Source organism: Varroa destructor, unplaced genomic scaffold (genome assembly GCF_002443255.2).
Source record: "Varroa destructor unplaced genomic scaffold, Vdes_3.0 BEIS01000004.1, whole genome shotgun sequence".
Classification (NCBI taxonomy): Eukaryota; Metazoa; Arthropoda; class Arachnida; order Mesostigmata; family Varroidae; genus Varroa; species Varroa destructor.
In genome coordinates, this window is record NW_019211457.1 from 12,104,619 (window position 1) to 12,132,154 (window position 27,536).

Below are 27,536 nucleotides of genomic sequence, written 5' to 3' on the forward strand. Positions count from 1 at the left end.
ACGAATTTGTGTGCTTGTTTCTCATGGTATCTGATTGGATTTGTATAAAATTGCACTAGGTTAGAATTATAAAAAAAAAAAGCGTTAATTGCGTACGCAGTAATTTAACTTAAGTTCCAGGCATATTTCAGCATAATTTTCCCTGTTCCTATCGCTAACAGCATAACGATGGCTCAGTCCGATTATATGATACTTTTTAGGCAAAACGAAGAAAAAAAAAACCGAATTTATTTCCAATTGGACGTGTGGACCAGATCCGCTCTATATTAGTTATTTAAAATCACAAGGATCATATGTACAAATCTGCATGGCCAATTAGAAGAGTTGCAAGACGGCGTAATCTGGGTGGGTATCGCTCTGTTTGACTGCGTCGTCATGGTCACCGGGAAAAGAATAATAAAATGTGTAGCCACGGTAATTAAAACCGCAGCACTGGCGAACACGACCGCCAGAAATTAAAAAAAAAAGCATATAAAAATTGGATTAATAACAACTTATATTGGTACCATATAATTTTCAAAAGTTTGTTGGTGAAAATCTAAATAAATTCAGCAAGATCCAACTCATTTTAGTTGGCCAGGTTCTTGACAGTATATTAAAGAAAAGTTGTTCCCAAGAGCCATCTTCTTTGGTCAATCCTGTTTGTCGCTAGCTTTTCAGTGTAAGATGAGAGGTATACCAACTCTGTGAACGCACCTTTTATACGTATTTTATAATTGTAGAAGTAATAGTAGTAACAGATGTAACTTCGGTCGGCCGTAGGTCCTAACTGACTGAGGGACTTACCTACTTCATTAGTGAGACATGGCCTGAGGAAAAGGGTATCATCAGCTCGATAAACTGGGCATATCCTTTGCCTCACTACCTGATCCGGATCAGACTGCGAGTGCGAACGAGGTGTCCCATACTCGCGCTGCCATAAAAAGGGCATCTTCCAGACATCAAGCCAAATTAGCTGGTTCTAATACAGTGTTGTAAATGTTATTAATTTGATTAATCGCGCCATAACAAAGAAAGAGCGAAATTTCAGATGCTCAGTTCGTTTCAGACTGACGTTTTTCACTGAAACAGTCTTTGTCTATGAAGTACTCTATTGGACCGATCCACTTCCAGAAGTGTTAACGCAGTTAATTTTATTATTATTATTATTACAAAAATGACTACAACGTGGTATTAAAATTATGTTTTTGCGTTATCGACACAAGCACGGCCTAACCGTAATAGACCTAAAATTGTAAAGTAAATATATGAATAAATAGATGTTTATCGTTATCTGGTATCGCAAAGTAAGTAACTTTAAAGAGCTCGTATCTGCTATCAATAAAAAAACTAAAGCAGATCGTTGCTGCCTCAACTAGAACTGCCCCTATCTTTGAAATACTCGTATTCCTTATGTAGCTGTAAATTTACTTGCGTAATCACAAACTTCAGTTGTTTCGTGCGCGCTTTATATGTTTGTGCGCAGCATGATACATGACAGTGGCTATCTCATTTTTTAGTATTGTGGGATTTGTACAAGATCGTTTAAGAGTGTACAGTTAGAGAAACGATGGCTTGCAAGGCTACTTTCTTGCTAGTTATAAGCAACGAACAAAGGTAATATTTCGAAATGGGTACACACCAGAAAAAACATACCGGAAGCGGGGTGAGAGAAAGAAGGAGCGTCGGATTCATTTTTAGAGGGAAAAATACGTTCGTAGCTGGGAGAGATGTTCTAGTCAACATAAAAATGGAAACTGTGCAAGCAGAACTGATAATTGTTCAATGAGTAACAATATATATATATACATATCCAAACGATAGGTGTTTATCTCATTGAAAAACTGGAACTATAACGGGATTGCAATTGGGATGAATGATGGCGACGGTAGGGCAATTACGATACGAAACAACTGCGACGGGTCTAGGCTAAACAGGTGAACCAGTTTTTGTTTGTTAAACTTTAATGCCGCCGGCTAAGTGTCAGGTACCCACATGAACTGTGAATCATGTGTAAATGATGAATGGAGAAATGAACGGGCCCCAATATCGATGGGTAACCGCAACCGAAATGCCGTCAATATGTGGCTCTGTTACCACACGGGTTCAGTGGCCACGATTATTCGGTGGTAACCGTGCGAATTAACAACTTGGAAAATGAGTCGAGAAAACCGTTGTTCTGTCATGTTGTCTTAGAACATGAAAACGTTTAGCAGAAGTATAACGAGATCTATGCGCATGGAATGATAGATGTCTAATTGAGTTAACCTTAAAATCGTCTACTATGCTTTATGTGATCATAATTACCTGCTACCTGTACGGCCACCAAATAGAATTGGCGGGGGGGGGGGGGGGCAATAATATAGCACGTGCCAATGTACGTGGACTGCACAACCAAGAATTTGCATAGAAACGCGTGCGAACGCGTTTCACCTCTATTGCGCATTTCAATCTGTTAGCTAGAAGGGAACGAACGTTGTAATACGTTCATTCCGTAGAAGGTGCTGCGGCAACGCAGCACCTTCTTCGGAATCAGTTATCGAGTCAGCAGGATATTGCCAATGTTCCAGCAGCAAGATGCAAAGCATATGGAGGAAGATCCATATTATGCGAGTGGTGGGTAGAAACGGTACGAAAATACCCACGAAGGATGCGAGACTGACCCAGCGGAGGTCGTGAGAGAAAGGACCAATCTAAGTGCCCGGTTGAGAAAGGGCGTCAGGTAGAGAGGGTAAAAGGGCAGACTCGCTAATGGTTTCACTGAGGAAGCATCTCAGTATCAGCTGATCGTCACCACCCAGTGGTAGACGGGCTGGCAAACGTTGTGAAAGCCGTAAATGTGTTCGTACAGTGTATCCGGAACGGCAGGCGCGGCTACACTATTCTTAACTTCTGACCCTATTGATAATCTTACGAATAGTTTGACTAGTCTGTACGTTTTAATTATGTCTAGCATCTACAGTACTGTTTCTTTGAGTAATGTTGCAACAAGCACTAGTTCTTTGAGAGTTATTCGGTTACCGGTAGACTCTTATCCTGAAAGCGGCCGTATGCAGTAAGCGAGAGCTAAAAGCAGCTTACCTTTAGTATACAATTGATTTCGTATGTAACGAACACACAGTCCCCTTTGACCTTACAGGTATTTTGTTTCAACTATACAACGATCGGTCTTCGGTCGGGATTGAAGTGTCTTCCTTTGTAGTAGTCAGGGGCAGCCTGAAGTGGCTGCCTAATTTTATGGTTGTGAAATTATCTTTTAAACGACAATCGCCAATACCGTAGGGTTAATATAGGAAATGTACGCTGCTTGTTGAAAATTGACATTGAGTATCCATGACAGAGGCAAAGCCGGTTTGCCCATACGGATTTTGACTGAAGCTGCGGTATGTGTCCGCTGGACTAAGACTTTATTGAAGATCGAGGCCGGCATCTACATCATCTAATGTTCGATGGTTCTTCCAGTGTTCGAATGAAACCAGGTGTTCGGTGCCACTCTTCTCGGATATGTGCATAGAAGCGTGTTTATATCGCACTATAGAGTCGTCGTTGTTGTCATTACGTGAACGTGTCCAAGTTGTAAGTCGCGAAACTCATCGCAATAAGAAGCAACACAGAGGCGAAAGGGAACCGAGATTGGCGGCAAGTATCGGCATATTTCTCTTACCCACGCCGTCTTTGTTTTCGAATTGGAGGTAAGCGTACGTGATGTGGATGCACGTGGCATTAAGGCGAGGAGCAGGTGGCTTTGCAGGGAGAACAGCTCCTCTTTTTGCCTATTCACGGTCTGCTGAATGCACACGAAGCAATAGTGGATTTATACAGCGGCGATCTTTCACTGCACGCCTGGGGGAAGGGCTAGCCTTCGCAGGGCGGGTTGCATGCTTGCACAACTCGGCAGCATTGACGAGCGTTAAAAAACTTCTGGTAGACGACGACGCGCTTATCACTCGCCAACAGGCCAAGGACCTTATTTACAGACTGCATCAGAAAGAGCGTCGAATTCTTCTCGAAGAGCTGGAACGGAACAATATATTGAATGACGACGAAGGTGAGCAACTTTAAGAGAAAGAACTTTTGCGGTGTCGACGTCCTTGTGATGTCGTTGATAGAGAAGTAAGTCGTACAGTTGCGCCCAGGTCTTGAATCGGTGATGACCGGCCAATGCAATATCGATAAAGTCTGCTTTGGCTTTGAAGATTACGCTCTAAACGCAATGCTAAGTCAGAAAGATATTCTAACGTAATTATGAGTATGTCTCTTTTTTCTCATTCCGTCCATTTTTGTCTATAATATATTATACATGTATGATTTATGCCAAAAAATGCTGTAACAGTGAACTGGTAACGCATACTTTCACAATGCAGTAGTTTGAAGAACTACCTCTCGACGTGGGAGCGTATTTTGTATACGCTCATGGCTACTATAATTGGCCTGCTCACGACACGGTCCTCGCTACTATCTCGCCCTTCAGGCATAATTATTGAGAAGTGCAGAACTACTTAATAGACTGTTACAAAGGTACACAGCGCTGACTGTATATTCGCATTAATCGCTTAAAATAATGCGTAAAATGATAAATCTTGAAGGGATGAAAATTTACTTTCGATCATAGAAACGTCTGTAAGACTAACTTATTGCAATATTTTATTACTTGGAGGGGTGGCATTTAAATCTGGGGTATGGGTTGTTCGAACGGCGTAGATACACTAATCTGGTACAGAAAATTATCATTTTAACGATTGCAGAATAAGCTGTGCTTAAACTCCTGACTCTCGCACGTAACAGTTCCCATCATAGCTTCATTGAATGTCAGTATATCCGTAGTAATCAAATATATATATATATATATATATATATATTTGACCTTCCTATAGACTCAACGGGGAAAATTTGTTTCATATGTTTTTTTAGTTTTCAGCGTGCACAGGTAATGGCTTGTGCATTATTTCTGCATGAATACGGCAGAGTGAATATTACATCTCGCACAACACGAAAAGGTCAGAAACGTAAGTTTCAATCTTGAAGAGAGAATTTTTGTAAGATTGCTTATAGCCACAACACACAATTTGAGGTATCCAATTTGAAAAAAATAGAAAAAAGCTCCGAACCACTAAATAGTATTTATCTGCTCCCCAGTTACCTTTGATTTTGTAGCATTTATCACTTAAAATAAAGATTTATGCCAAATAAAACGGTCTAAACTTCAATTTCCCACGGGGATTTTTGTTTACCTAATAACCATCTTGATAATAGTAAGCGAGACGAGCAGCTTGATATTTTCCCTTGTTTTTTAACTATTGAAATCGGCTGTAGTGACAGTTCCGTAAACTCACTTATATATAACGCTAGTAAACGTTGGCCAAGATGACAATATACTCTATAGTAGTTGCGAAATATTAATTTTAGTGAAAAAAAAAAATTGATTACTATTACAGCATTTTGATTACTATTAAGATTTTTGTCGAAGTAGGTTAGGCCTGCCGTCTGCATTGAGAAAAAGGCAAGTCATCTAGGAGGTAGCATTTAGCAAAAATTTAACTACACATGTAACTTGAAATTACTAGCCAACAAAGTTGTGCCACTCGTCTTCGTAGTTTTACCTGTTTCGCATGTTATTTTTTCAGTAAGCTAATGTTTTTTTTCAGAGACAATAGTGCTCTAATGATATCTATTAAAATTTACTGTACATTAAAAGAAAGCATCAAAGCAATTAGATATTTCTGAATTTTTTCGAGCTATCTGAACATATAACATGGATATACCTACAGGATGCTGTTTTGGTAGATTTCCTATAACCTAAACAATAGTTTTCATTAAATTCCATTAAGGACTGCGAACTATAAAACATTGTTCCCTATTTCGATATTTGGTTAAATATAGGAAAAGTTAGCCATAGTAAAAATTGTACGCTCAATATGTTCAGCTATTAGCCAAGGCAAGCAAATCTCTAAAGTAGCGGAAAAAGGAGGAAAAACTTTTTTTTGCTTAAATAATTCATTATATCATGTAACTACGCTACAGTAATTTCAATGAGGTGAACGTGCAAGAAGGTAAGCTGTTTGAAGTTCTAGAAAGTCATGTAAATACTTGCAGCATCGTTATTTAGCGTGTGATTAGTCGCCAATCAATGGCCTGCCTAACATATTTTTGAAGGGAAAATTTAAATAGGTTTTCAGTTAACCACAGGACGAGCCATTGAATACAGCCATAATAAAAGCTGTACAGTGTATACACTTCTCGATATTACGCTAAACTTACGTTACGAAATTACGTTAAACAATAAAAGAAACCCTCAAGTTAGTTGAAAATTACGTCTTCTTTAAAATTTTCAATGTGAAAACTTAAAAAGGAAGGTTACAAAGCTTTCTGGAGATGGCCAAAAATTCTTATTCTATGGTTTCTTCTGTAACGCTTATTGCTTTGGAGATAAATACAAAAAATCGCGGAGCACTTAGTGATAATCATAGTACTAATATGTAGGTGAGCTTTTATAGAAATGCCTAATACGACATAAAACTCGAAATATATAAACATCTGCTATCTGTTTCTAGCACTATCTTACTTCTTCAGTCTGACCAATTGAAAATATTTGTTGATCGTCTTTTTTACTACATCTAATTTACTTAACTTCCATTACCTCTGACTGAATGACTGCTATTATTCAGTGTGTTAAATTGATTTTTCATTTGAGAATTTGGCTACAGTTAGGACTGAACGCTAGACAATGTTGACCAAATGATTTAACAGCGCACTTAAGTGAGAATCACCATATCATAATTATCAAGCTACTTAGACTCTATTCTCAGAACTTTTACACTTTCTCGGGCGACGATCCCAGACAATTCAGCCTTAAAATTTAAGATGAATATAGAAAAAAAAAAAGTCGCACGCAATATCGCTACGGCATTCCTAGAGCAAGTTGTTTACTACTATTTACACAGTCTTTTATGAAGCTCAATTTAATTTTCATTAGCGTGCTTGTCCGAGCTAAATAATAACAGCACCTGAGTGATTAACAAGTTTAGCAAAATCGAAAGGCCACCTCATGATCTAAAGCTAAAAAAAAATCTTTTTAATGTCGTGCTATTGGCATACGATGAGATGGGGAAACAGTTTGTGGTTAACTTTTGTTGAAAATCGTTTTTACCATGTTAAAAGGGAGGGGGGGGGGGACCATCGTCATATCGTATGCATACACTTTAATAGTAAGAGTTGTGGGTGCTTTTGTCGCCTTAAGACCCACCGCGTCTGCGTTTTGGCAGACCGCAGTAGCAGAGTTCGTATAAGGCAATCTCGGAAATCGAATACACACATAAGGCTATGCCGCAATATTTGTCGTTACAAAGGAGCGCTTTCGTTTGCTGGTAGAAATTACATACTCTGATACAAACAACTGAAAAACTTTTGAATATAGTCTGTTCACACAATAAAACCGCTATTTGGTAACCAATATATGTATATATATAACGTATTTATTGTAATGTGTCATCTCGAAGTTTTTTCCCAATATATGATAGTTCATAGTGCGAGATGTAGGCGTTACGCTTTGGGACTTCAAGCTGCTGAAGGCAGACTCAAGGCAATGACCAAGTTGTATACCTTCCGTCGTATCGATTTCGTACATTCCTGTGAAGCTTATCATTACTAACTTGTTAGATTTACGTGGAGATGCAAAAATTGGATAAGTTTCTTGGCCATTTGCTATCCACGATGGTTTCACTATATTATTATGCACTTTTTTCACTAATATAAACTGTACTGTAATAATACCAGAGGGCCACTGGTTTGAGACGCTCATACCTAAGTTCAGGCTTGAGAAAACTAAGTATAATGATTTCGTAGTAAATTCAGGTGACAGTTTAGGCTGTATTTGAAATTGTAAAACAAGCAACATTAAGTGATTTGCGAACACATGACTATTGGGTTTAGGCTCTTTAGGTTATCCGGGGCGAAAGCTAGTATGTGCTTGCTCAGTCGTAGTTTTACGCGCCACTAAGTCAGTTCTATTATGGTTAAATTTATAATCTTTTTGGATGATTCCGTAGAGAATTTGTAGAGCCAGTGATCGTTGCTGTTGCTAGTCGGTGAAGGAATAACTCTGCGCGAGTTGTCAACATGAGAACCTGGAAACGAATGAAAGCACGATAGATTTTCACAATTGATCACATAAAGTTCTATGGTGTTACTCGCATTGCTGAGCTCAAGATAAGCTTACAGCCAGCAAGCTGTAAAACCAATCGATGAAAGCCGGCACAGTTGTTTGCTGTTTAGCTTTCGGTTCAGGAGATGCTATCGGGCTATATGAGGATTAAACCTTTGTACATGTGCGTATATTCGAGCTTAAGGCCATCAAGTACAGACCCCTACCCGTCTATTAGTATCGCTTGCTCTTCTACTATTGCGATATTGTTAGGATAGACAAAAAAACGGTTTGAAATTTACTCAAAGCTGATTTCGATCTCGAACGTTAAACGAACATGAATCTTGTTGTTGCTTTTGACCCAGTTACTCTTTGTTTCACTTGGCAGCGGTCGTTCGAATTAAGAGCATCTGCTACTTTGACCAAGTGTTATTTGTCACTAGCTAGAATTTTTGGGTAGCTAATATTTTCAAAAATTTCCCAAGATGATGCGATATAGTAGCTCGAAATTTGAACGTGTACGGTCTGCGCGCTGCAATTTTCAACAAAGTGTATTGCGATTCGGTGCGTTTAGCATAACGGGTTCGACTTCAGACGCCACAGGATTTTGCTACATCTTTTTAAAGCTTTTTCCACGCACGTCTTTACAGAATTACTCGGACTTCACATCACAACAAGCTGTGTTTTCATAGATGCCAGCAAACGAGAGAGAACCTATCGACCACTAGGATAGAGGACCCATTTAATGGGGCTATTACTGCTCTCTAACTCAATTCACTTGTTTCAGTTTGTCTAGAAAATTACAGAAACAGCAATTGTGCTATCGTACTAGAGACGATCAATATACTATTAGAATGCGGGGTGTAGCGTGGTAGCTGTGATGCGGTGGTTTATTATTCAGAGAGAGAGGGATTCAAACTGGTACGTTGTCAAGGGCAGTAGGACTCGTCCGCATGCTTACACCTTCATCGTTTTTGGCAAAAAAGGTGAACCCATCTCCTAGGTCTCTAGATTTCCGAGTTTTATGTCCAGTATCGCCGCAGACAGCTGATCCCCAACTTGAAACGAAGTGTGCCGATCCCTAGCGCCTAGAAGATGGCCAAACCATCTAGGTCTGACCAGCAACATGAGGCTCCGAACAAAATCCATCTTTGTGCATTAGTATAAACAAAGGATTGCAAGTAGATTAACTATTTAATATTTGTTTTACGTGCACATTATCTGAGCTTGTCCAACCGCCGTGACAGCGTTATTTATCTCGTCTTATTTCTTTTTCAGTAGGTATCTGAATAATAGGATCAAAAACCTGCGCATTATCCGACACAACATACGCCTGTAGTTCCGTCAGAAAAGTAGATGTGGACGAAAGCCGGGCGAGGTGTCGAAGGGCAATGAGCTGTAATTAGCTCCGTTTACCGAAACCGGTCTTAGCACACTAGATCTGAGCACCAAGGTCGCGCTTGGTTGCGCTTTGGATCACGTTGAACTACAGAGTGCGACGCTCTAAGTGGTCGGATAAAACGGGCGACGAACAGCAGGCTCTAGTGCGAATTTGGCCCGGTGTCCTGAGGAGCTTTTGGCACAACCAGGACTTAGCAGCATGACTGTCCTCAGTTGCTGATTACATCGGCACTTGGGGAATATATTCAGAAGCAGAGAGGTCGGTTTTTCATCAGCTCAGTAAAAGATCCATCGTCAACAGGTTAAAATATGCGCAGTCGTTTTCGCACTGTGGAAAAAAGTCATGTCTGCATGAGGATTAACAGGAAGTGTTTTTGTGACAGTTATCGGCACAAAGAATGGTGGGACCGTAAAGGACCTCCTAGTTTGGTTATATGTGTACCATTTAGCCAAATGTCGATCACGATATGACATAAATAAAGAGTACGTGTTCGTGATGTTCAGCGGCAGAAATAGGTGTCCCGGGACATAATAGGTCGATCAGTCATGATGCTCGACCTGAGAACTAAGCAATAGGCCCAGTAACGAAATGTGGGTGTCCTACGTCCTGTCCTTTGTGTTTTCAGTTAACAACCTTTAAACTAGTGGTAATAATAAACGAATGAAGTTCTCGAGAAGGTGATCTCTCTGTAGCTTGACGTTATCTGCTAAATACTTGTAGACGACTTTCAACTTCAACGATTCAATGCGAAAAGATCTTGACCAAAATTGACTGATAGATCAGAGAGCTTTCTTGCCCTGATCGAATGATTTGTTTTGTCGAAACGAATGTCTAAAAGTCTCTTGAGAATGCTTTAAGTCCAGTCGTTTACATACTACCCATAGAAGATTTTTTTAGGGTGTTTGGTTTGGCTGACTGTAATATAAAGTGCAAATGGTAAATGGTTTGTTAATCGAGAAAGTACAGCAGATACAATACACTACCAACGGATACTAAAATACAAAAAAGAATTTTGATCACAGATCAATTAACTACGTACGTACAATCGTTTTTCTTTACGATTTGCTTGAAACTAAAAACCAATTAATTTTTTCCGCGCAAAAATTCTCAGGTTTAAAGTTGAAAATCTCAGGGTTTGAAACCCTTTTAACTGTCAAATGAACGATTACTAATTTGCCAGTACTGAAAAAAGTAGTAATCGATAGGCGCAGAATTCGAAAAATATGGCGGGCCTTCCGTCGCAAGTAGCTCAAACTTCTATAACGCGGTTTTCGCAAATCCAAGTAAATGGGCCACTGTCATTATCGTAGTGAAGGATAACTTTGCTTCCGTCTATCGCGTTCTTTCTGTACGATAGCTCTGCCCGATCGGCGTAACTGGACCATAAATAAACTCTTGTTTACTTGTGTTTGTAAGCAAATGAAGATCTGGCTTAGCTTTGGGCCTAGACGAATCCCGGAACTGCCCTTTACCTTTTCTTCTTTATAAGAGTATGGAAATACGATTTTTCTTAACACGTAAGTTTGACAGTTTTGTACAGAAACCTCCAATTACGGCTGCGTGTTGCTCGGTACCGGGCGAACTGTTGAGCCGGAAGAAAAAGCCGTGCGTTATTTACATAGTTCATGAAACGCTTAAGCCTTCAACCTTTGGGTAGATCCCATAGATTGAGGGTGCTTACTGATAGCCATATAACCGTAGTTTGTTCTCTCGTTCACCTGATGAGTTCACAAGTAGTTTCAGGCGGGCCTTCTCGAAGAAGCTCTTTAATTTCGGCTATAGGCGGAATAGTGCAGAAGCTGGAAATGCATTTCTCTTCAACATACACGTTTGTTCCTTGCACAATAGTCTTATGGAAGAGAGTGAGAGCGCACTGTCCTATAATGAAGCTAGATAATCGGTCAAGAGGTAAGGGGAAAAACGAACAATGGATCCTTGTTTATGTTATAACCCAATAAATTTATTTATTTTCTGGATTGAACATCTTCAATTAAAAAGAGGCAACATGAATTACATATTTCGCCTTATTTATTGTGTGCCATGGTCGATACGAAGATTAAATTTTAGCTCACCTTGTAGCCAATAGCCAAATGTAGATATGAAGAGAAGACGCGAACTGGCATGCAATTCACACCGCTGAAAGATTAAGCTAAACAAAGTATATTTAATAACTACGTAAACACAAACCAGCACTGAATTGTAAACGCAGCACAAACACGTGTGGATTTCGAGTACGAGGTGCAAATCTTTGTTATTTTCTTTAATATAGATCAGCCAGGATGTGACTCATTGTCTATTTGTGACAATCTTATTCATGAAAACGAGTTATTAATTATCTGATCCTGTGCTGCGTTATTTGGTGGGTTATGATCAGAATTTGCTTCTCTTAAGAGCTCTGAATACATCTGGATGTCAGTGATTTAGTTCCTATGTGAAACGTTTACCGTAACATCTGCTGTTAGAGAAAGCTTTTTCGTCTATTGCTCAAACGATTGATGCGAAGTATCTGCTGATAAATATATACTTCGGTGGAACAACATGAATCATGTTTACGTTCCACTTGTGTACCATTTAGGAGGATACGTGACATTTTATGCTCAGTGTTCCTCGGGTTGTCTTTTATTCTGTACCGGTATGAAGCAAACTACGTACACCCGTAGTACTGAGCTACGACCAGCGTGCAGTCGAACTCAATTAGTTCAATCTTACTTAGAATATTTGAATATATGAACGCTATACGTGATGTTATCGTTCTCTTTTCGTCAACTCAAAAAATCCTAAGCGATGTCGGAAATTGCCGCGGCTGTACCGTTAAAATATCGGGTATTTGACTAAGAAATCCATCTTAATCGCCATATTGATTCAATTTTAATTTATTTTTTATACCATATATAAGCTCAGTATATTTTATCGCATAACTTACAATAATTGCATGTGTTGTAGCCCTTACTATTCCCTCTTTAACAAGAACAATGATCACTTCGTTGACAAACTTCTCTAAATAACACACTGCTAACTTATAGACCTTTTGGTCTGGTAATCACGTTCAGAAGCCGTTTCTGTTTCAGAAACGACAGAATTTTAGAAAAAAGGATCACTTCTTGAAAGTCACTTTCCGTGGAGGCACGGCCTTTACGAAGGCTATTACACAATTACAATTACGTGTTTTTTTTATCTGTACTAGATACGTTTGCGTAACATTTGGAAAACCAAGCATTAGGAAATATTTTTTACTATACGAAGCGTGTAAACCGTACAGAGGTTGTCATAGCGCCGAACACCAAACTTCTATAGAAGATTACTTTTTCTAGCCCACTCATTGGGTACGTGTTGCTGCCTCAGCCACCTTGCTAAAACCCATTAAAATGGTGTGTGTCACAGGTTTTCTCGCTTCCTCGCGCCAGAAAGAGAACACTATGCATTATGTTCAAAGAGGAATTGGCCCAAAAAATCTAACAAGTGTTTTAGATATTGTATTGAGACAGCTGTTGTGTTAAGGATTATAAACCCATTCCGTTTTTCTAGTGGGGGCAAGTTCTTAATGCTATATTGTAAAGGTGACTCCGAGGACTTGTTCACCGTTATGAAAACAACAAACTAGAACAGCTGCCTATATTTATGACTAGAATAATATTCCTATGGTCGAACAACTAATAATACGAACATCGGGGTCTCCTACTATGGATTAATTACAGAGAGCACAGCGAAACGCATTAAGGGATTCTAGCGCTTGAGGATAGCGGTCAAATCAGATCGAGTATAATTTTTTTTATCCAATTTATTCTAACCTAGTTATAACCCAAGGACCGTCCCATCATATCAAATACTGTTGCTAACGTCTACTTCGATGGAGGTCAAAAACGCAACGCATTTATTGAAGCATACAAGATGATAGGATATAAACTGAAAACAAGATGCACTAAGCGGCAAGTTCATCTTGTAAAGTCTTCATAAAATTGAATCAGTCTACTCATCGACTATAATTTGTCAAGATCGTTAGAGATCCTACACAGAAACTACGTTTTTTAGGGTGTCAAGCAGGAACCTACCCGGTCATCAGTAAACCTGTGACGTTTGTAAAACCTATGTACTGTTAGAAGCCAAAGTTAATCGAAAAGTTTAGTTTCAAAATAGGAGTTTAGTGTAAATAGTGATTAGAAGCCAGAGAGGTATAAAATACCTCACTAAACTTTGCTTCAGCTTGGCCCTAACTAACAACCTTGCATTAACAAATCTCTGTATAACCATATAATCTGCTTCACACACATGCGCACATGGGCTAGCTATAGAATCGAATTTATCTAAATAGTCTATCATATTATTACTTTATCTAGCAGTCGCCATAAAAATTACGCGTTCAATGGGCACGTGAAGCGAAAATGCCCTTATATATAAACCTTTCGTCCGCTGTTGTTGATTGTTGTTCTTTAGCATTAGTAGCAGAAATGTTTTCCCGAACAAACTTAAGAAGCTGCGATAATTCTTATTACACTTTACTTGGTGCCAAATCCAGTTATGCATCCATCAAACTTGCAGAACTTGGAAGCTAGTGGAGTGGCCTGAGAGATGCATCGAATTGGACTGTGGCGGAAGAGATAGGGAAGCATCGACAATGTGGACAAAGCTGCCCTTTAAAGGCAAAATGGGGATTAACTACAAACCGAGCATTTGTCAACTAAAATTGAAGGATTTGCCTGCACATAGATAAGGATTGAGAAATTTAATAGTAAATACTGATAGCAGATTTCATGACTCAAAAACTTTACAGGGAAGAATCATACAAGGAATCTTTGCGCGTGATGAGTATTTAAAAAGACGCGTTTTCAAAGCAGATTTGCTTACGAGAGCTTCGCTTTCTATGAATTAAAGTGACACTGAAATGAAAGCAGCCTCTGTGGTCAGAGATCAAGCTTTCAGATCTGACAGTGATCTTCGGAGCTGAAGCACGTAACGGACCAGACAGGCTCGGCTGATTTTATAACACTTTTGGAGGTATTATTAGAAGGGCCATTAAAAACTGTACATTGAAATCTGCGGCACGCTGGAGTGAAGTAGGCTGTTAATGAAGACAAAGCCCACGCACTCATTATCATTCGCCTCACCTTCGATCTCTATCTTGCAGATTTGCTAGCCTAATATAACTACTTTAATTTAGTTTAGAAAAAGAAGCCTTGTCCTAGCTGGTACCTCAGTGAGAGTGGGAGTAGCACATGTAGCCTTATATAATTACCTTTACATAATATTGCTCTGGTAATTCAACGTATGTTGGTCAATAGACTACCGCAAGCGTTTGATTGCGTAATCGCTAAGGATGAAGATCCATGCCGAATAACGAGTAATCTAAAGCATGTCCATTGCTCCTTGCGATCGTTACCCTATCTCCTTTATTGATTCATGTTTTACTCTCCTCAAAGCTTGTAAAAGACAATGTTTTGTTTACCATAATGCAGACGCTGCGTCATTTACGAATCATACCATATAACATCCGCAGAACTAGCTGAGCATTTCACTTTAGGCACTTTGTTCTGGCCTTAGTCCAACCAGCGATTCTGGCGAACACTTGGAATTCCGACTTCATTTTACATTAAGCTATATGTTTTATAGTTATTAAAGAATTATGCCGCAGATCGATGAGGCAAGACATCTATAGGTAATCTTTGGCCCTTGAAAAAGTTGCCATGTGCAAATCGAGCCCATCAATAGCTAAATTTATTGATTTGGATAGAGCTAGTGAAGACAAGAGAAGCGGTGATGGCTGATCGAGGGAATGCTACTCCATCATAGCAATTAAGCTCATAGCTTCACTGTTGCCGACGGTAATATGACCATATTATTCTACGATAGCTTTTGCTTCAAGGAGGAAGGAACACGATCTATCTACCTATTATCTTGGTGACGCGAGGCACTCAGGCAGGCACGACGTGCGTCCTCGCATCGTTTGTTTCAATTATTCTATTTCAAATTTTTGTAGCATTCAAGCTCTACGTGCAAGCGCAGAGCTTTTGACTATATTTTTTTGTCAGCGGGGGTAGTATGTATATGTATATGCTAAAGGCCAAGCGATGTGTATCTTATCATCATTAGAGAACGCATCGGGTCATTTTCAAAGGAAAAAATATAAGCAGACAAAAAATTCGTTTGAGTTCTGACCGGTTCAACTATTTTCGTTCAAGGAATGACACAGATCACTTATATAAAAGCTTAAACTTGCCAACGTCTCTGACTATATAGCATCATAGCGCCGTAATACTAAACTGATAATGCCTTTGCACTAAAAGAAAATGAGATTTGGTATTCAATACTAAATATAATAATAATAGGTAAGTAAGCCCCATAACGCAGACGAACCATATCTTTCTCAAAGATACTCATCGAACAAAGCCTTTGCCGAAAGAACTGCCGACAAAAGAAGAACGTTATGAAGTAGTCTTTACACGTCGGCCGCGCCATCCGCTTTGCCGTCCGTAGAACTCGTTTGTTACAATATAAATGATTGAGGCTGTAGACCTTTATTTCGTTTCAAATCTACTTAGTTACTCGGCTGAACGCCCACATGATCGAGGTTCGAGAAGACTATATAGAATCGATAATACCTAAACAGAAAAATCTATATAGTCAAAATAACTGAATTATGAACCTTCTCCAAAAAGCGTGCCTGTAATCAATGATAGACAAGTAACATGGTCTAGTTCGTGATGTCGTTTGATCAATTTTGGTCAAAGATGGTGTAATATGGCCTTTTTCGCGCATATTTTCATTCAAAGCGGTTGATTTACGCGTGAAAGAAGGTGAAAATCCAACCGTCTTTTTCTAACGAGAAACCTTCTGTCGGTAACTAACATTGTTATTGTTATCCGTTGACCGTTCGAAGTGGTTAGGGGGCAATGGTTCTCACAAATCTACGCTGTTGTTTGGCCCCACCTAGACAGACTCCCGTTTTTTGGCTTCTACTCCTCTCTTCAGTAACACGGTGAGGATAATATTACAGCACTGATACGTGCGGGCCTTAAAAATGTACAGTAACTGTTCTCTCGAGAATGGATTTCACAAATAATATATATGCGTTTCTAGTTTACCTAATGAACTTTTCATAGAAAAGCTAACTGCTCAAATCCGTGAGGATTTCCGTGACCTATAACCTTTTTACCTTGTCGTCCGCAGTTCTGCAGTTCCGGCTACAGGAGCAGGAATTAATAGAGCAGTCACACGTTGCCCTTTTCTTCCGTTCTTCATTGCTTGTTGCTCAAAGAAGCAGGCGGTCATTAGCAGCGAAGGCTGCAACAGGTACTCGTGAAACATGCCGATACCTCTATACGATATAATTATAGGTCACTTGAATAATACAACGATAACGCTTGGTTCCACTTAAGTAAGCTAAATACAAAAACATGCGAATATATATATGCATATGTGTAAGAGGTTTTGGCAGTGTGTTGACTACTATAAATATCACGAAACCGCCGGGACCACACCATGCACCGTATTTTTAACTGAGAGAAAAAAAATCAGCAGAAAAATTTAAATCAGCTCGCAATTATGCGAGTGTGAAATAGGATTATAGTCTATTGCTGGCACCAGACTGTCAGTTCCCCAAGGTGCCAGGGGAACCTTAATTTTAAAAGATCTATACTGAACGACTGATAAAGTCCTTCTACTCCTGTTATTACTACAAAAATGCGAAGCTCTTTCGTGCCGTGGAAATTTACACGTTTTCGGCAGGTAGCACGTATGAACGTATAGAAAGATTTACGTATTACTCAGCTAAAAGTAGTTCTTCCTTTGATTGATTTTTGATAGTATATTCAGTGTGTTAGAAGGGTTTGTTGTGAGCGAAAATGCACAGTTACAGGGCGGCCGTAAGTTTGAGGACTAACCTGTGGTACGATACGCACGACGGCCTGTCTTAGTATTACGAATAATTTTATTCCAGTTTGGGATGTTTAGGGCTGCAAAGACAGGTTGTTTCATTCACTGAGAAATGTGAGACGGAAAATCATTAAGGCAAAGAGCTGGAATACCGTGGGTTATTTGTTACTTATCGCAGTATATCTTCGTAGCAAAGTTAGCCTTAGAATCAAGATGGTGTTACCGACAGGCTTTCATAAGGTGTCCTTTGAAGCTTAAGCTTTTAAACTTCGTTGCTACCGCCTGTGCTGATACTATCCCGAGCAAAAACAAATTTCAACGACTCCGTCAGCCGAAGCCATGGAGTTTTTTTTAGTTGGCTTTTGTAATTTTATTACTGCCACTAACCCTTTGTAGAGTTGGCCAGTGAACTTATTAATTGGCAACTGGAAAGATACAACAACTGTAAACTACAATTGTCTCTAGGTCTATAGTTTGACGTCTGGCGTCACCGTTCGCAGACAAACACTTGACCCACTAAGTTATCATAGGGATTTGGGAGAAAATAACTCTCTTCTTCTTCAGTAAGTTTTGTAGGTTTGAGAAACGTGAAGTTGGCTGAATGGCTGCAATCTAATCCAATTATTACGATACTTTGTTAATATTTAGTAACAAAATCATTGTTTTTTAAAAAAAGTTTCAGTAATGATTCCTCTGGACAGTTAGTTATGGCGTCAAAGTACCCGTGTGAGTACACACGTATACCTACGACCGAAGTTCCTAAGAGCAGTCGTCTAGTTAGAGCTGGAAGACTGAGGCTTCCAGAGAGAACTAATTTTAGTACTTTTTATATATATATATCACCTTTATTCATACTATTAGTGTATGTGATCGGTAGCCCTAGAGAATATTTTAAATTATGATACATATAATGGTATCAGAAACTAGGCCGTAGGGTAAGGCAAAACGAAGAATACGTGACAGATACACGCCCAGTCCGACATATTGTATTTTAGACGTTATTATATCATATTGTACGTTCGTTAAAGCTGTATTTCAAGTACGAAACAAGATGGTAATTAGGCTTTAAGCGTAGATTTCGTTGTTTTTACACTTTGCCTTTAGAAAAATAAAAAAAGATTGCGCTAACGTGTTACTACGAAGTTTAAATGTGTGCATGCATCATTTGTTTTAAAGTATTATGATCGTACATTAGGCCCTTTTAGCCAGCAAGAATATGGTCGTTATTTCCGTCTTGTAGCGGTAACATCGTCCGATGCTCGCGTCTTCTACTGTTGGCATGTTCCTAATATCCCTCGTAACTTTTAGCTAGCAGGTGGATACGTATCTAGATTCATGCGTACATACCCTTTTCCTATTACGAAACGGTCTTGCCAGCACTTGCCACTGCTCGCTAGACGAGTGGCCATCGGGATGTACGAAGCTAAATCTGCTCGTCAGATTACATAACCCATTCCGATAGTATACCGGACCAGTAACAACTAATACAATGCATTATACGGCAACAATACAAAACAAATGCTCATCGATTCATATTACTTCGTTATCAGAGCTCGGCTATCTTTGTGCTTAACTATCTATTCCATTGTACAATTTAGCTCCGCTAAAAAACACGAACGTGCCTCTTCACCAGCCTTTGGGAAACAACAATGAGCGATGCGCGCTATGTCAATTAAAGACTTGATCTTGTTCGTTATCTGAAAGCGTGACACGCGCCATAGTTTTAAACGCTCGGACTATGGCAAAGCAAGCTTCTAGAAATGATTTTCTCTGACGCAGATTTCACCCAGAACTGCATTGTTCTGAGAGTGCGATCATGTCCATTAGAGAACAAAGGAGAGTTATTAAAAACTATATAGAGATAAAGTTCCTAGGAGCTTGGACGCTTTTCACTTTTACAAACGTTTTCTCTTACTATCACGAGTGTTCTTATAGCCACGGTAGCACAAAGGTGCACCTATATGTGATTTCCGTTTGTGCTGGTAAGACGTCTTCCATATCTTAGATTGAATTTATATATGAGCCACAATAGACTAGTTGTTTGGTTCGCGTTTGGATCGATTGTCTCCTTTAGGTTGAACTCGAGTCCTGATCCCTTTCGACTACAATGTCTGTTTTCTATCTGTCGGACTGAGTCATTTGGAAATGAACAATTCTAAAATTGAGTGCAATGTACGATCGTTCCCTTGATAACTAGAAGTTGGCTGTTGGTAGGAAAAGACAGGTAGACGCTACACACAGATGTAGCAGTGCAATGATGTTAAACCATTATGGGAACTAGTCTTGATGCTACTTTACGGTAGAAGGGGCGAAACGGCACGCCTGCTCAAGTGACTACTAGAAGAATCGCAGAAAGCCGCTTGCCTAAAGAGATATCAGCGCTCAGTAAAGCGTAATGTTTGGCAGAACTTGCAGTCCTTCGACTTTTTTAGTGACAATAAGCAGTGGCCGTTTTAAGGAAAACATCATCCTCCAAACAGCTGAATAGTGAATACGCGATATAAACACTTCACTGTTTTCAGCTTAGAGAGATTATTGAAAATATAGTTAAGACGGAAGCCAGTGATTTCAGCGGTGGGACTTTTAAATCAGTTTGGTGTGGATTAAATACGGTTATTAGTTACAACACCCATGGTGAATGAATTGACAATGTCCCGGGTAACAATTCTAACGCAAATATATTTATTCTGGATTATTTCGTTTCTATGCAATATCTGAAATTGAAGTTACAAAATATACAAAAATACAAAATATATAATATATAGGAAAACTAAAATTGCCGAAATTTTTCGTCAAGACAAAAGTGTATAGAAGGTTGAAGCTTATTTTGGGTTCTTCGACGGGGAACGCTACCACAGGACCGCTGCAACACCTTTTCTACTTAAGCAACGACGGCTTAGACTAACTCACTTCTCGATGGTCAAATCGTGCCATATTACGTCGATCCCTTATGCTGCTACTGGACCGAAAGGACGTAACGAGTCTTTTATGATAAGCGCCCCAGCCAGTGCCTTTTTGCATCTTTGACCCCTGAGCTATATGAAATTACGCCAGTAGTGCTTTATGAGCAGGCCTAGATGGGGGCACATGTTTACGTATTTTAGAGGACGCGCCCGTTATGACTAAGCTATCTTAGGCAGCCACTCTGCCTTCCTGCCTGCCATAGATTTTGTCTTTCTGAGGTTCAGTATTAAACGCAGTCTTGGTGTGGCTCTATGCAGCAAGATTTCTATTTCTTGTTGAAGTCCCTCAACTACAAAGAGAGAAGAAAAAAAAAAACTTAAATTGCCTTCGGGTACCCGTCCAGTAGCCTGAAAGAACGGTGTTAACTCACAAGCTCCACTGACGCCCCTGACCTTGTTTTCTTAAAGTGTTGATATTCACAGTTATGTTTATTCAATATAACCACCATTCATCTCGGTTTGAAACCTAATTTTTCTTAATCGGATTAAGAAATCAAATTTTTAATTTGTAAGTGTTCGTTAAGCGGTGTTGGTGGGCGTAAACCCTTTAAAACGTCGCGTAAATACGCTACATATGCAAGATTACAGCGGGGTCCCATGATGGGTTGCTATCAAGCCAAAAGTCCCAAAAATAAAATAGCCGAATAAAATAAAAAAGTGGAAAAATCTTATTGGAAGAAAACTTATTGCTAAAACTCACCTGAACGACCCAATTGGTAATTAATATTCTCGTCCTAGAAACCTCTGTACAAACATTTAAATCTCTAAGCCATTTTGATAAATTTTTGGACCGTTTAAACTAGAAACCCAATCAGAATCTTTCCGTTTGCCTCATGAAAATCTCTGATTTTTTCAGAATAACGCAAATCGTCGATTCCGAGTAAAAAGGCCTTAATCTTGGTAAATTTTGTCCTGCTTTAAGACATTGAATAACAGTTGTTTTTAGTTCAAATTTCGGAAACGACGTATTGTTTTTCACTATGACGGCTTTGTCGTTTGGTTCTAGAAAAAAACTGGTGTTTTTTTGGTACCAAGAGTCGTGGACGACACATGCCTGCCGTGACAAACGGCGCGCCAAATTTTGGCCGACATCGAATGTCGTCTCTGTATGTATATATCTATATAGATCGTATTAGTACATAATACTGTATAAATTTTATGAAGTAAATAGATGAACAAATCTTACCCGTAGAACTGCACAGAAATAATAATTTTTTTTTCAGAACTGCAACTACGTACCACTACATCTATATGCAAGCAAGTGTTTTTGTGGTTATTTGGTAGACCAATAGATATAACACATTCTCTAAGCTGTCAAAAGCGCCCTAATGAAAAATACAAGTAGGTCACTTTTAATACGGACGGAAATTACATTTTGCTTTTAGTTTTCATATTGGAGCTCTAAGCATGATTATCAGTCTGATTTGATCTGAGCAGCAAGAGTGCATTCCGATTTTATGATAAGCTCGGTATAATGCTTAAGTATTTCATAATTGACGTATGTACCACAATATAACATCACACAAAGGCAAAACCAAGAGGATTTTAATCGAAGGATGATTATACAAGCTGATTCCTGGAAACGCTATGTTTTCGCCTTCTATTGTATAAATGTGGTGTAACCCCACATGAGGTCCAATACCTCTTCTTGATCACGTGGCTCATTACATGTCTATGTGATATAGTCAATAAACACCAATCCGCTTATGGTGCATTTCATTAGCCGATCGATGGTGGCGAGGACTTCAGTCGTAGGTTTGGTCCTCGGCTGTTTCTTTCTGGGATTACATACTCATATCCACTGATGAAGTATCTCTTCCGTCACGTCGGACGTACTCTACGTATTCCGATAAAGATAGCGTAGCGGTCAAAGGTTAAGGAATAGCCGTCTCCAGGACGAGAAGCGGGACCATTGCCAAGACTGTTCCAACCATTTATTTGATAGCGGGAGTCGAATATCGCTTGGTAGGCATTCTCGTAAACAAATTGTCTTCCTTTATAGAAAAAATCCTTTGAGCACGGTCTTAGGGCCTGTCAGGCCTGTTTGTGGACAGAAATTCCGCTCGATATCGAGAACAAGTCTTCATTTTTTCTTTTCGTCCGACAAGTACCTAGTTCTTTCAAGGCAAAAGGCAAAGAATCCACTTGAGGATTGCCATCCATCCATCCAATAATCCATAATTTCAAAACTTTTCTGTAGAAATTAGCGTTGATATTCGTTCGTGGAGATAAGTAAGGCCTACAGTCTAACAGATACAGGAAGTTGCAATCCGCAAATTTTTATAGGGAAACCCAGCTCGTTCCGACGCAATAGTAAGCTACGTAGAAGGCCGATGTTCGGTCAACGTATCCTGACTTCGAACAGTTGTATTTTCGCCCAACTGTTTCTCGTTTAATCGAATCAAACTCGAATTACTCGTTTCGAATTAAATCAAGAAGTGCAAACTAGCAAAAATAAGAAGTACCACCTCAGGATAAGGTGGACCTCAGTGATCTTTAAACTTTGAAAATTCATAGCTACACAGCTGTCATGTAATGTAGAATTTTAACAATTAATGTTTCCCACGGATTTGAATGCAGCTTTGCTTTATGCGCGTGTTTATGTACGCTTGCTTTACGACGGCAGACTGATTAACAATGAAATGTCAATGTGTCTCCTTTTCGTATTTCTGTTCCTATAGTTTTCCCTCTCTTCGTCTTAGTTTCCCACTTTTGTTGGACTCGTTCGAGTGCTTTCTCACTGTTACTGCGTTGGGAACGCGGAACGAGATGACTCCCCCAAGAAATTCTGCCCTTACCTAGACATAAACAACATCATATTTTTGCTCTTAAATCCAGCTTAGTTTTATCTGCTATACTATCTAGGTTCTATTCATTGCTTGTATCCACGAAGCTTGTTCACAGCTGCACTTCCCAACGATGTGAGCCATTCAATAAATAGACTGAGGCAACAATTAGATCGAGTCGACTAAGAATCAGCGGTTGAAAAATGCTATTCTGTAAGTTAACGCAGTAATTACAATAAGTGGATACGTTGCGTAAATAACGGTCGTATTCTGACCTGATACTGAGGGCCTAAGGACCCTCATCTAATTATGGGCATGGCGGATGCCACGCGTACGCCGTTTTTTAAACACGAAACGTTTGAACGTCAAAGGATATGGACGTTTCACTACCATTAAGCTAACTACTATTAGAAACAGAGATTGTCAAAACAGCGACCTTTCCAGGTATCGATAAGTAAATTAGCTAACATTAGAAGTATTAGACAATGCATAATAACAATATCATTATTACCAAGGGATCAGAGGAAAATTTATTACAAATTAGTCATACGACAGCACGGAGCTATGTCTATGCAATGCACGTTATTGTTGATATATAATCAATTCGAAATATCTGTACGTTGTTCGTGCGTTACGTTAGAATAGCACGGGCGACGCGGAAAAATTACAGTTGAAACATCATCATCATCGCCATCGGGGTCTTATTATTACAGCGCCTATAGGATGATTTCGATTTACGCGCCACTCCTACGAGTCCGCTATGGGCAATTTCAATTCGACCTTCTGAATTAACGAGGCATATACCTCAAGTTTACCCGCAAAGCTAACAGTATGTCTTCGGTATAGTATTGTTGGTTGTGTCTAAAACGAACGACAGAGACGATCTAGGTTCAACTGTAATCGTTTATTTGTATAACGTTTAACAGCTTTTGACGTTGGGATTGTTGTTTCAGTAGCACGTACGAATCGGCCAACGGTAGCTCAGCTGCGTGCTATCTGCGTTCACAATGCGCTGCCGTTTATTGGATTCGGGTTTCTCGACAACTTTATCATGATCTGCGCGGTACGTAGCATTTCCGGTCTAATTAATGACTTCTATTCCAGCTGATGCGGCAGGGAAATGGAGTGCGTGCTCGTTGCCTCTACTCTAAATCTACTGTTTGCAGACGCACGTGCACCAGGAGTTTGAGGTGGAAAATGTTTTCAAAGCACACACGTTTAGCTCAGTACGAAGATGACATTTTTCAGTAGGAAAATGAATAAATTCATAAGTATTTAGAACTTCTTGCTCCAACAGCACTTCGCTGTTTCTTCTGTGTAGCTAGAAGCTTCTAGCTTTAGAGCGGGCTGACACCGTTCTGTGCAGGTCGTTACGAAATCAGAAACAAAATTTTTAATCAAGCGTCATCCGGCGAGAGATTTGGTACAAGACGCGCTTATGGAGAGGGTTATTGTTTGGTTTCGTTAGGAGACAGTTATTACAAATGAACGTTGGCAGAAGGATGCCTGTCATTTTGAGAATCGAGAGCATCACGGCAGCGCATTGAATGATTGGAGTTACGATACTAGAATGCAACGTACCTCTACGTGGGTAGGTGTTGTTATTCAAGGGGCTTTGAAGGGCCATTCTTGAAGATCCCTTAGTGTTTGTGAGGTGTGCGCTGTACTGATTCAGCTGTCGTCATGTCGACGGACGGTGAAATCAATCTACGAAAAAAGCACCTCTGACCATCGAAATCTAAGTGAGATTTTTGAGGACTAAGTCAGCTCCCAAATGCAAGCCATTCTTCGGTTGCTAAATGTATCAACCTGCCATTATAGCGGACTGCGTTGTTTTTATGCACCGTATCGTGCTCTCGTTAGAAACTATGGAGCACCAAAAATTAATACAGAAAGAACTAGCTCACTGGCGTGCCCCACCATACGGAACGTAAAAACGAAATCACTGATATGTAGCGCACACAGTTTCTATCTACTACAAAAATGTTTCTTCGGCGTTGGTTCCTTTGCCTGCTTCGTTTGCTTGCCAGTCACAAGGCCTATACTAATAACGATACAGTACATTGACGCGATCAGAAGTACAGATGCATATAGAAAGAAGTAGAGCTTTATGGTCAGAGTCTTCTTAAAGCTGTCATTGGAAACAACCAGTATCACGAAAAAGAAAGGTACACCCGTTTATTAGTCACTTTTCTATTGTATGACCGAAATGACCAACACCATTTTATAAAAACTATCGATTGAAGACATCTCTATCGTTGGCCCATATGGCCAGGCTATATAATAGGCCCAAAGATAAGGCTATACTGATGCGAAAAAGCCAGTCATTTAACAAAGCTGAAGGGAAAGTGCCCTTTTTCTTCTAGAAAGGCGATGTTCTTTAATCATTTATTGCCGGGCTAGCCTACGCTAAGCAGGTCAACAATTACGATTTACCTACTATAGGTCCAGATGAAGTTTTGTTACACACTCTGCCGCCACCATCTTTTAAATGATCCAGGTACTGGCACATGCGCGGGTTTGTTTTATTTGAACAGAAAAAATCTACTGGCAATGCGTTCATCGTTCTTCAAAACTAATTTGAACTTTATACCAACCCTGCTTATAGAGGATTTATTCATGGTTCGTTCCGTTCTATGATAACGACTATCCATGATGTAGTACGTATGCTAACAATCTTGTTTTGGGTACGGCGATAAAGTCCGTAAAACTTGTTACTTATGACATTTTGTTGACGATGACGACGACGTGATAAAATAAGTTCGAGGCGACGATGCCTTAGCATATATCGACATGCATACACATACTTTCATACCTGTTAAGATAAGTTGTACCCTGAAATGACCTAGTTCTTTCAATTTACTCTGTAGAATTAGCATCCGTCTTAAACATGGTTGAGTAGACTGTAGCCCTTAGGGTGATCATGTGCGATAACCTAATATAATGCTTTTTATAAAACGTAGCTTGCTTTCAGTTTATCTCTGAAAATGTAACTTGGGGTAGTACTGTAGTAGAAAAAAGAATTGCTTCCTTGACTTAACTATCGCTCAAATTTAGTAGAATGCAAAAAAAATATTAGAATATCCAAAAAAAAAAACCATATGGCAAAAAATTCGGTCAGAACCGAGAACAATCTAGGAACTCGAAAGCTCAAATGGAATTATAGGGTATTAAAATGTCAAATTAACGTTCCCTTGTAAGGGAAAGTCGAGCGGAACATACACATAGCCTGTCTCTTTGAACCCAACCTTTTCTCTCTATAGGGATTGTCACTCATTTTTCTCTTTGAAGGTTTCCGAACGAGGCCAGAGAATATATAAAAAGCCATAACTAAACTTGTTTTCTAAGAGAGCAGTTTCAATTTCATATCTCTTTCGTCGTTTACTTGATGAGTAAAATCGGTTAAGAGGAATATCGGTGCTGGCGAGCACGTTTCAAATAGTCTTTAATATGATCCACTATTGGGCATTGCAGCAGAGCATCTCATCTGGTCTGCCTGTAGTGTATACACATGTGCTGTAAATACTAAATGAGCCTGATTCAAACTTTCCGCCGATGTCTTCGAACACAACGAAATAACGATCAGAATATGATTATATAGAAAGTATTGTTTGTAATGACAACACTAAGCACTCTCGTTTTTTTTCTTTCGGCGACTTCACCTTGACTCTGCTACCAGAATGTAGCTACTTTGAGCCGCCAAACTGTTAGCTTAAGTAGACATTTTCGTCAACCTTAGATCTTGGTCTGCAAGCCAACTCAGTAGCTTGGCCAGTAGAAATGTTACGCTCCGATGAAAAACGGTCCTCTCAGCAAGACTCCCTTATTATGTGCATTGCTCCCGGCCTGGGAATCCCACATTTCTGGGCTAAAGTTTCACAGCTTGATCAAGCGACAACGCATCGTTTATTTCTGTAAGTCTGCTTCTCAGAGAAATCGACCCAATGATGCTACCGAGCAGCAAAGAAAATGGTTACATTTATTGATACGTATATCAGACGTAATATCTTTAACGTACTACTAGCATTCATTTTTATAGAGTTGCTCTGGAACCGTTGACATAGTTTGGCAATCAGTTTAAGCGCCCACGCTTGAAAAAAACCGCAGCCCGTTTCTCAACCTCGGATTAGAGTACGGTAGCAAAGTGTTGATCGTTTAAAGATAAGGCTCATCAAAGCAAAGATTACCCAAGTGTTTGCTTAAAAATGAAACATTTTTCAGATAGCTTCCATTTCCAGTTCAGTAATCGTTTGAACTATTTGAATTTCTGACATGAGACTAGAACTTCTATCGGTCTCATTACCCGGCGTATATTAAAAAAGTCCTCTGTACACTGTTGTTGATAAATGTTTTTTGCTGATACGGAAAATGTGATTGTCGCGACACATCTTACAAGCAAA

At 39.5% G+C, this 27,536-nt stretch overlaps 1 protein-coding gene across 14 annotated transcripts in view; it reads left to right on the plus strand.

Annotated features, from left to right (window-relative positions):
• Positions 1–2,735: 2,735 nt before the first annotated feature.
• Positions 2,736–27,536, plus strand: part of LOC111249293 (transmembrane protein 65) — a 48,278-nt gene continuing 23,477 nt past the window's right edge. Inside the window, exons 1-4 of one of the 14 annotated variants that reach the window (XR_015326520.1) lie at positions 2,736–2,911; positions 3,119–4,027; positions 4,891–4,906; positions 24,093–24,199. Coding sequence is in view for 13 of the 14 variants with exons in the window: in XM_022802959.2 (XP_022658694.1) it covers positions 3,685–4,027; positions 24,090–24,199 (453 nt within the window). In the remaining variant the exon portion in view is untranslated. Of the gene's footprint in view, positions 2,912–3,118; positions 4,028–4,890; positions 4,986–16,682; positions 16,806–24,089; positions 24,200–27,536 lie in introns of those variants that run through there. The other 13 variants (XM_086987269.1, XM_086987270.1, XM_086987271.1 and 10 more) reach the window with 13 other exon arrangements.